Source organism: Nestor notabilis, unplaced genomic scaffold (genome assembly GCF_000696875.1).
Source record: "Nestor notabilis isolate BGI_N333 unplaced genomic scaffold, ASM69687v1 scaffold982, whole genome shotgun sequence".
NCBI lineage: Eukaryota > Metazoa > Chordata > Aves > Psittaciformes > Psittacidae > Nestor > Nestor notabilis.
In genome coordinates, this window is record NW_009918557.1 from 33,910 (window position 1) to 44,787 (window position 10,878).

A 10,878-nucleotide genomic window follows, 5' to 3' on the forward strand; every position below is an offset into this window, starting at 1 on the left:
AGACAACTGGCACTTCACTTCAGGAAGCGGATACTTAGAGTGTAAAAACTCCTCCACACATGATCCAGGAGCTCTGCTATCACACGTGGCCGGCCAGAAGAGATTGGCTAGCTAAGAAATGGGTGTAGTGATACTGATTTGATAGTTGAGAAGATTTAAATAGAACAAATAAAGAAAGCTCTAGTCTTCCTCTGTTTTTATAAGCTTTAGCCTTTGTGTAGGTGCAGATTGTAGCAAGCTGTCTTGTAGTACACCTTAGCAGTACAGGGGAGAAGATGGCCTTGCACTCAAAGGACTTACCAGGACTCCGATGACCTGTGCCTCTAACAAACTCATGGCATCACTTCAGGCTAACTATGGCTCAGCCTTTTTGTTCTTGTGGTTGTTACACAATTAAATATCTTTTATGCAAGTGAACATGGTTATACAGTTCAGCATTGATTTGTAGACCTGACCAGGAGCTTAAAAGTTGAGCTTTGACTAATTTGATTGCTTTGCTGTTTATGGACACCTACATGCTGCTGGGATAGTTTGGAAGGTAGCTTGGCTGAAGTTTGCAACCATCCTGGATTTCCACCAGCTGAACAAGTCGTTAGTGACAAAAACAAATTTTCACACGAATTTGACTTGTAAAGTTTATGTGCCTTAAAATAGTTGTATTTACTTCTATTTTAGCTGCCATTATTTGTGTGTATTTCCAAAGTGGCCTTTTGCCCCTGCTCCACCCTGTGCTGAGCAAGAGGAAAGAATGAACTTCTGTTTGCATGACACAACACTGACAGCAGAGCAGCACTTCTCTGCAAATATTTTTGGTATTCAAAGTGCTGCTGTGGTGGTTGGTTCTTTTCCTTAAGTCCCACTTTTAATCAAACCTCATTCTCTTCCTCTGTCCCTCCTTCTGTCACCTTTTTGCTTTCTCAGAACCAGTTTCTTCTCTCACTGGGCAGCTTCTAATGATGATGGAGCCCGGTAGGTTCCCTATAGTAGCTTTTTAGAAATACATTGTTGGGCTTTGAAGGTGCTTGATTCTCAAGAGATGCTGTGGAGGCCAAACAGCCATCTGGACTGGAGCCTTTAAGACAAATAAGTGTTGGGAAATGCAGTGTTTGATCACAGCAGTGGACACACATAAGGCTTTAAGTATCTTAAACTTGATTTAAAGTGAGAGAGGAATGCAGCAGGCATAGGTATGAAAGGGGACAAGAATAGCTCACAGGGGAGGTCCATAGAGGGAATAGGGAAGAAGATAAAAAACCACACAGTGTTTTAAACCTAATGTGTTTAACCTGACATCACTGCTAATTTGAGTTTGCTCGCAAAAAATCCCTTAAAAATTCCTCCCAGTTTATGTTCCTTGCCAGAATGCACCAAAATAGAAATAACATTTCTAGACAAACTATGAATGACAACTCCCTTAAGAGGCTGTTGTAGCCAAGAAAGTAAAGGGTGAAAAATAAAGCAATAAGTGAATATTCAGAGTTCAGCCTAATTTTTACCTGCTTCTCATGAAGGATTTTAATTTTGTTGCACAGAAATAATCTGGATATTTTTTCCTGAAAAGGGTCAGGTCCAACACTACAGCTTGCTGTGACTTGAGATGCAGGTGACACCTAAAGAGTATATTTGCTGTAACCAGCCAATAACTGTTTGCTCATATTCTTAAGCATTAAATGAACCATTTCCAATGAATATATTACTGGCAGCAGTCGGGTGAAGTGTTGTCATAGCTTGGCTGCTGCCAGTGGTGGAGTTCTGGCTGCTCACCTCTTCCTCTCTGCAACATATAGATTGTTTTCTGCTGCTTTTGCTGATGCAAGCTTCCAAAACTCTTAAAAACTTCAGTTACAAGTGTGTTGCTTGGCATTTTGTTACTCTGATTCTTAGGGTTTGCAGTCTTGGTGGGCTTTGAGCGACCTGGTCTAATGGAAGGCGTCCCTGCCTGTGGCAGGGGATTGGAACTAGATGGTCCCTTCTGACCCAAACCATTCTATGATTCTATGGCTTTATGAAATGAGAGCCTGCACATCAAGGAATTTGGTAAGAAATAGGAAGACAGGTAGGGAACAGATTTATCAGCTGCTTAGGGAATAGACCACTAGGTGTTTAACGACATGTAGCAGTGCTGCATGGCTATAGAAGGCAGCAGGTGAAAAGCAGCGCTGTCTGAGTCAGTCTGAATTACAGCAAGACAAGGGACAAACTCAGACCCCTGCTTTTCTTAAAGCTGTCAGTGTCAGAATTGAAATGGTGCTTCATGATACAGGGCTGGGGACTGCATCTTAGGTCTGAGTTTCAAACCTGTGCTCCAAAAGTCCTGCCTTTCTCTTCCGTGCCTTTGCCCCTAGGTGTTGTGAGCTGTTGCTGTGTGCTGTTAGGTCTTGCCAGTGTCCAGCCCCAAAACCCGGTATGTTTTAAAGTGGATGAAATGCTCTTTTTCTTGCATAATCTTTAAAAAATACAGTGGGATAATGCTAGCAGAGCCACCTTTCTCTAGGGACCTGGAGAGCTAGCGCCATGCAATCATCAGGAATATCATGTTGACACCAGCTATTGGCATCTGCTGTGAGAAATTTTCTAGAGAAGATGATAGCAACTTGTATCCTCACAGGATGTTTCTTTACTTGTGCTGCTTTAGGAAACCTGCACATGAGAGCTCCTACTTGCTCCTCACCTTGCTGGGTAAGAGAGGAGACCATCAGGATGCTAAAGGAAGCCCCTTTGCTGCACTTGGTAGTTGTTGGATTACTTCTCTTAGGGGCAAGCAGCACTGTTGCCATACAGCAGGATGGGAGGTGGCTCCTTCCCAAACCCCTAGAAGTAATCATAGAATCACAGAAAGGACCTTAAGCTCATCTAGTTCCAATCCACTGCGATGGGGAGGGACACCTTCTACTAGAGCAGTTGCTCAAAGCCCCGTCCAACCTCCCCCTGCCAGGGAAGGGGCAGCCACAGCTTCTGTGAGCAATCTGTGTCAGGGCCTCACCAGTAACAGCAGGAGATCGTTTATAACTAACTTAATAGTTCATAACTAATGAGCATCTGGTGGTAATGAAGTGAGACATTCTGTGGCTCCATACCGAGCCCTCTCTGTTCCCAAAGGCCAGTAATAGCAGGAGATAGTTCCTAACTACCATATAACCTGGTAGTAATGAGGTGGGAAGGCCAGCCTAGCAGCTGGGACAATGTTTTGTCTGTGCCCTATTGACCCTTCCTGCTTCTTTTTTCTCTTCCAGAGAGACGGTACTCCAGATCCCGTCCCAAGACTGGTGCACCGAATTATTCATCTCACGTGGTGACGAGCCGGCAGCCTGGTGAGATGGCCCTGACCCCGCTGACAGAGCAGGAGGGCGAGGCTTACCTGGAGAAATGCGGTAGCATCCGCCGCCACACTGTTGCCAATGCTCACTCAGATATTCAGCTCCTGGCAATGGCCTCCATGATGCATACAGGAATTGTGATTGAGGAGTCGGACAGTGCTGATAAATGCCTCCTCCTGCAGCCCAGTTTTAACCACAGGCAGTGCTCCAGTGAGCCCAGTATTCCTGATGGGCCAGAGGGAGTCATGGCAGCAGGTAGGCAGGACCCTGCTGAGCTGAACTGCACATCGGTCAGCTAGAAGTCTTGCTGAGGAGAACTCTATGTATATTCAGTGTGTCGTGTCATCCCTGCTGGGAAAAAAAAGGAAAAAAATCAAACTTTGCTCGTGTCATTGAAATGTCCTTGAGGGATCTTCTGTTTCTTTAGGAGTACTCTCTGGATTTGTTTTTCTTGCCTGCCTGGGATCGTTGTTGGTGAAGGTACCAGGCTGTTCCCAAATGAGCACTGACAGCTGCAAAGGTTTCACTGTCTACAGTCTACCTTCTCTAAGCTTTCTCCTTCTACTAGTCCAAAACCTTTGGTCTCAGGTTTCCTTCTGTTTCTTTGTTATGATACAAATTAGCCTCTTTCTGGTTTTCGCCATCTCTCCCAGCTTTGTGCTACTTGTTTGCTCTTTGCTCCTGCAGCAGAGTGCTCTGTGCTAAATGTCCTCTTTGCTCCTGGCGCCAGGGATCGCTGAGGATGTCATTTTTCTCTTTCAAAGTTGAACTCAGGGATGAAACTGTTTGCATCCTACAGAAAGGTCTGCTCAGTTAGCTCACTTTGCCTCCCAAAGGCCTGGCTGAAAAATCCAGATCCAACTTTTTTTTGCCCCAGATCCAAAGATCCCAGCTGAGTACTTCATATGTAGTGTATTTGGTTCCAGTGACATCTTTGGAGGTGGTGGTGTCAATTGGGTGTAGAGGATGGGTGAGCGTATAATTTGTGGGAATATATAGTCCTGAGCATCATGGCATTTGGCATTAATTTGCTCTCAAAATGTTGTTGTTGGAGGGCTACAATGAAAGGAGAAATCCAAATGGATTCCTTTGGGAAGGAGACACTGGGCAGAGCCCACACTTGTGTGGGAGACATAAAGGTGCTTCCTCAGCAGTGGCCCATCGTGATTCCAGATGATTTCATCCTTGGGCTGCTGTGGTACTTTTAGCACTTGTGAAACCACAGATAACGAGCAGGTAGTAGAAAGAAGTCCTGGTAGTGTATTCATGAAGTGCTCCTGACCTCCAGTGGTATCTGGTCAGCGCAGTGTTGCTTTTAAGATCAAGTGAAGATCTTTGCAGTCTTGCTTTTCATTGTGAAGATTATGAGTGGTTCCAGTTTGCAAGTGTCTGTGCCAGGCCCTGCAGCCTGCAGTGTCTGCTCTGTAGCATCACTTGGTACTCAAATGCTGCTTCTATGGGAACAGAACCCATCTGTTTGAGCAACCCCCTGGGTTGCTCTGCCGATGTCTTGCTAAGCAGATTTGCGAGTGTAATTACAGGCATAGAGGTGAACCAAAATGCTGCCTTAAATGTCAAATCCCATTAAAAATAGGGATATAACACCACTGCCACTTGAATCAAGTCGCTGTGGTACTGGCTGTAAATGGATCTGTCTTGGCAAGGAAACAGAAGGTTAGGATGAATCTTCAGGATGTTTGGTTTTGGTGGGTTTTTTGCATGCTATGACATTAACTGCAGAATTTGCCCTGCTTCTGTTGGGCATTAAGCATCTCCTGCTCCACTGGCTGTATCAAAAGTACAGCTCCAACCTGTCAGGATTTGGCCTTAGCAGCGGATTATTATTTGGTAACAAAGCATCAGAAATACCAGCGACGAGCACAAGTCACGCTACCTTTGTAAACAAGGGTATTGCCTTGTCTCGTGGGGTTTGCAAATCTTGAAAGAGATACTTGAGAGGGCCTGATTTTTCTTGCAGCCACCTAAGGCACCCTAACTACTGGCCTTTGTGGAAATGCCAAGTGTTGTGATCACCATCTGTGCTTACATATTGAAGAAGTGAGATTTAGTTGTGTTGGCTGCCTCCTCCTCAGAGTGTGTGCAGGCCAGTAAAGGCCAGGAAGATGGGGTTTTAAGCAGTCTTCCCTTCAGATGGATTCTAGGATAAATTGCCCTCCTATTCATAAATTGGAGTGACCAGGCCAATTTATTTGATGGAATCTGCCCTAAGGTGGCCATACACTGTGGTGGAGCTTCAGAGTCTCTGTGGTGACAGCCAAGCCCAGTAGACCATGCTGGTCTTGCAGCATTTTAGTTCACTCTTATGAATGCTTTTCTTCTTTTCCATTTCTGCTCTAACCCATTTGCTTTCTGTAACTACCCAAACTGTTTGGATCAGTGAGCAGCACCTCTTTTATGGTGAAAATTAGAATGCTTTATTTATTTCCTGACACATTCTTGGATCATCTCTCGGGCTAATAGAAATTCAGTTCTGGTTTTAACTTGAATTTCTTTTGTTTTACATGTGTGTATAATTTTAATTATTTCGATTTTTGTGTCTGTTACTTTGCAAAGATTTGCACCAAGCCACTCTGAATCGTGCACTTCCTCAATCGTTTTGGTTTTTAGGGAGAATTAAAGCTGGTGGCTTTACTTTGTAAACTGAGGTAAAGAAAAGTTGTTCTGTAAACTGCACCCACGGTCTGGTCATAAGCACCACTTTTACAGCCATGTTAGATGCAGAAGCATCTTCATGGCTGTACCATTTACAGGCAGACTGGGTGAAACTGGGAGTGGTTGGAAAGCTGGGGGCAGACCTGGGAGGGCTTCTTTGCTCACCACATCCCAGAGCCGTGACATGGGTGCAGGGCAGGTCTTTACTACCCTCATCCACTTGAGAAAACCTCTTGGAAGAGCTGTCAGAATGTGACAAAGGTATTTCTCTCACCACCTCTGCAAGTCTGTCTGTTACATTCTAGCTGGATAGTTACCTAGATTGAGTCACTTCCCATCACACTGAATCTTTCTTCTCTTTTTACTCTGTCTCCTCTTCTTAAGGTAAGTGATTTATTCTCTGTATCCATACAGTTCTGTCATAAAATTACTGAGGGGGCCTCATCAGAGATATTCATAGTCATACAATTGTAGAATCACAGAATGGTTTGGGTAATAAACCATTAAAACTCACCCAGTTCCAACCTCCTGCCACAGGCAGGGACCCCTTCCACTAGACCAGGTTGCTCCAAGCCCCATCCAGCCTGGCCTTGAACACTGCCAGGGATGGGACAGCCACAGCTTCTCTGGGCACCCTGTGCCAGCGCCTCAGCACCCTCACAGGGAAGAACTTCCTAATGTCTCATCTCAGTCTCGCCTCTGTCGGTTTAAAGCCATTCCCCCTTGTCCTGTCACTACCTGCCCTTGTCAAAAACCCCTTTCCAGATTTCGTGTTGGATACGTTAGGTATTGGAAGGCTGCTCTAAGGTCTCCCTATTTGCATTTCTGTATCTAACACGTTACCTTTATTACTTTATTATCTCTGTCTGAGACTATTACAGCTGTACTGGGAATACATGAGTCAGAAATAGGTGCAGGCTGAAGTATGGCTCCTTTGCATTCCCACACTGGCTTCCATTGCTGTCTGATCATCTCTGTCCCATGATTTGATTATTTCACATGGTGTTCAGTGGTCTGACCTTCCCTTTCCTAGGAGCGCTGGACTTGCTTTTCAAGATCATTGTGTTTTCTACTCTTGTAAAGTCTAAACCCCTTCCATTTCCAGGGGATACAAAGTGCCATAACCAAACCAAACCAAACTAGATCAGTGAGTTGAATTTTAAATATTGATTCACTTCCTGAATTTCAACTACTAGGATGAGGACAGGCACATGGCATGAAGATGTGGCATGAAGATACATAACTGTTAGCCCAAAGAACTCTTTTGAGGAGGTGAATCTCATTGAAGGGACTCGCTAAGGTTAGTCTAAACTCCACACTGTGTGAAGTTTATCACAAGCAGGTGTGACACTGAAACTAGCATGACTTTTATGTGTTACTTTTCCCTGGCAGTACCTTGGTTCCTGTACCCCGTTACCAAAGCCTAAGCTCATAGCTGGCTGAAACTACCACTTTATTAAAGGCAGTGACAAAAGCAAAATTAAATCTCAGAAACAAGTCCATGCATGCATAGTTGAGTAACAAAATGGAAATAAAAATGCAAGCTCAAGCATACTGTTGTAGGGCTTGACAAGCCAAACTCATGGACTTCACAGGACACCTTTGCCTGACATCCTGTTGCTGAAGAGAGAAGGGAAAAAACACAGGTTACCAATACTGGCATTGAGCAGAGTCAGGACTCTGCAGAAAACCATCTTCTGTGCAATGAGGTAAGATAAGGTTTGTCTTGTTGCTTTTCCAGGTTCTGTCTGTAGGGATAAGAAACTTCCATGTTGCCTCAGAGATCAGTCGGAACACAATCCAAAAGGAAAAGGCAGTTTACTGGGCAAGGCTAGGACTGCAGCTTGTAGGACTGTTTCACAGTCTCCTCACACAGCTTCAGAAATTTTCCAAATCTAAAATTGGATGGATGGGACCTTGAGCAACGTGGTCTAGTGGAAGGTGTCCCTACCTCTGGCATGTGGGGGTGGAACTAGATGAGCTTTCAGGTCCCTTCCAACCCAAACCAGTCTGTGATTCTATGAATTCCAGCTAAGAGGAAAAAAATCCAACTACACCCAGCCTTCCAGAGCTGTGAAACTGGAAGTGGAACAAATAGGTGTAAGGAATGTGATTGCCAACCAGGTTCCTTAGAATAGAATACCACATGAAGCAGGCCTCCAGGTTTTGAACAGAAACAGCATCATGAAGATAATCTGTCTCACTCTTTATCTGCTCCTCCTGCATCATAAAATAGCAAGGTAAATAGCTTTTTACAATGGCACTTTTTTTGTTTTTTGGGTTTTTTTTAAATAGAAAATTGCAGTCTCTTAGAGGAGATGAAAAGAGGTGATAATAGTTCTGCTTGGCATAAAATACAAGTAAGTGTAGACCGAAGCTATGACTACTACAGAAGCTCTTTCTCCTTCCTTGTAGGCAAGAGGAAAGAAAAAAGAGAATAGGAGAAACAAGGACGGTGCTGCCTGGGGGTTGGAGTTTTTATTGTTGTTTGCAAACCAGAAAAAACTGTAGATGTAGTGTGAGCTTGTCACACATTGTGACCTTAGCATCTTGTGCTGAGACATGTATTTTTATCAAGCAGGTTAGGTTTAACTGGGGAAAAAAAAACCAAACCAAACCAAACCAAACATGAAGTCTGCAGATAATGAAATTTTGTATTTCAGGTCACTAAAATGCTCAGATCCTGTAAGGGGAGTGGTAGCACCTAAGTCCACTCAGGCCAGTCTGGTCAAGCCACCCTTTCCAGATGGAGCAGACAAAGGCTCAGCGTTGGGGAAAATGAGGAGGGTGAGATAGTGGTGACAATGAAATGTATTACACTTTGGGTCATTTTTCCTGCTAGCATAATGGCTTTGTTGGGGAAAATGAGGAGGGTGAGACAGTGGTGACAATGAAATGTATTACACCTTGGGTCATTTTTCCTGCTAGCATAATGGCTTTAAACTGACAGAGGGGAGATTTAGATGGGGTATTAGGAAAAAGTTCTTCCCTGTGAGGGTGCTGAGGCCCTGGCACAGGTTGCCCAGAGAATCTGTGGCTGTCCCATCCCTGGCAGTGTTTGAGGCCAAGCTGGACAGGGCTTGGAGCAACCTGGTCTAGTAGAGGTGTCCCTACTTGTGGCAGGGGGTTGGAACTAGATGAGCTTTGAGGTCCCTTCCAACCCAAACCATTCTGTGATTCTATGGTATCTGAGCATGCTTTCGCATCCATTGCACATGGCAGCTATTAGAACCAATTTGGATGAAAGATAAAGTTGTAATTAACTTGACATTAACTGCACTTGCCTTAAAGATTGTGTTTAGTAAGTACCACCAGGTTTCCCAGAAGAATTTGAATGTCTTGAACAAAATATACATTTGATGGAGCATGGAGTCTGAAATCAAGATTTCCCTTCCTGCAGATGCTGTTAAAAAACAGCTCTACTCTCTCTGTGGTTGAGATAACTCAGCAGATTGCCATGAAGCAAACACCCATTTCTCTAACAGAGGAACTCCCTTTGGTTTCTGATCTGAGTATCTTGCAACAAAGCTTCAACCCAGAGTTGTTGCTGTGATAAACGTAAGAAGCAGCAAGCAGGATGTGGCCAGAGGTGACTGTCTTCAGCATTCAAAGATAAGCATCCTATATTGCATCTTAAATTACAGGATGGTCATGAGAACACTGAGTTTATTATCAGTTGCACTAGCTCTGTCTTCTAGTAATGAATAAAACTATCAATACCCTTTATAAATTACACAAGACTGTATCTTGAAATATATCCTTTGCCTGCATGGTACTATATGGTACATCCCTCATTAAGATCAGCCAACAAGACAGAAAAACTACGCCAGAGGTCCCATGTCAGTTCATCTTTTTGAACAGCCCTCCAGAGGAATAAAGATGCAGCATGCAGTGCACAGTTTAATTAGTTTATTTTTTAAAGTCCTGTCAGAAATATAGCTGTGCATTAAGTACAAAATATATATTAAACAATCTATTGCTGTTTCCAAGGGAACAGGAGTACTTTCATTCTGTTCAAATGCAAAACAATATAAACCTTTAACACTGACGCCAGAATCATGTTTTGCACCCATCATCAATGTATTTGATATGAAAGCATCTCTAAATAAGAACAGAAAGGCCACCTTCATTTTATTTCATCGGCAAGTTTAATCCCACAGCAAACATGACCAGGCATATCATGAGACCAGTTCAAGTCTATACATCTCACATTATCTGAGCTCCCACATATACATTACATAGCAACATCTTTAGAAAAATAATTTTCCCTGCCCTGCAGGGGAAGACATTCAGAGGCAAAAAGGAAACACATTTGCAATATATTATACTTGGAGAATTTATGCCATAGCAGCTTTGCAAGGACACATACTAAGTATGGCTGGCTTAAGCCACATTCAAGACAACCAAAATTTGGGACATAAAAAAAGCTAAGCCACTCTAACCCACCTTGAGATCCAGTAATGCTACAAGGCATCGAGAGCTACAGACCTAAAGAACCCCATTCCTGAAGAAATTACGCAGGCAAGTGGTTAAATCCTCTAATTTCTTCCTACTTGTTTTAGAAACAGCTCTCAACCCTGCATACCTTTCTACTTCCATTTAAGTAGTTCTAGCAATTACACCTCAATCCACCATGATAAAATGATTTCTCAAAAGAAAAGGAGAGATCTGGAGGAAGGTGAAAAGAGGCTGTTTCAGTGAAAATGCATTTTCACACAGAAACTGAATCTCTTTGTGCTAAACTTACAAAAGTTCAAATACAAGGCAACAGTCACAAAGACTATACATTGAGATGGCAAAGATGTAGACTCCTGAATTCTTCCATTAGCTGAAGTTCTTATTTGTAGGAGAAAGCTCTGGAACTGCAGTTAAAATGAAGAGTAGCTTG

The 10,878-nt window shown here is 43.5% G+C and overlaps 1 protein-coding gene across 3 annotated transcripts in view; it reads left to right on the top strand.

The window, feature by feature from the left end:
• PRR5L (proline rich 5 like) overlaps nucleotides 1-3,616 on the top strand; it is a 30,212-nt gene extending 26,596 nt beyond the window's left edge. The window contains exons 8-9 of one of the 3 annotated variants that reach the window (XM_010009757.1): nucleotides 3,037-3,053; nucleotides 3,236-3,616. In XM_010009757.1, coding sequence (XP_010008059.1) covers nucleotides 3,037-3,053; nucleotides 3,236-3,616 — 398 coding nt within the window. Of the gene's footprint in view, nucleotides 1-1,567; nucleotides 1,588-3,036; nucleotides 3,054-3,233 lie in introns of all 3 variants that reach the window. The other 2 variants (XM_010009759.1, XM_010009758.1) reach the window with 2 other exon arrangements.
• The last annotated feature ends 7,262 nt before the right edge of the window (nucleotides 3,617-10,878 follow it).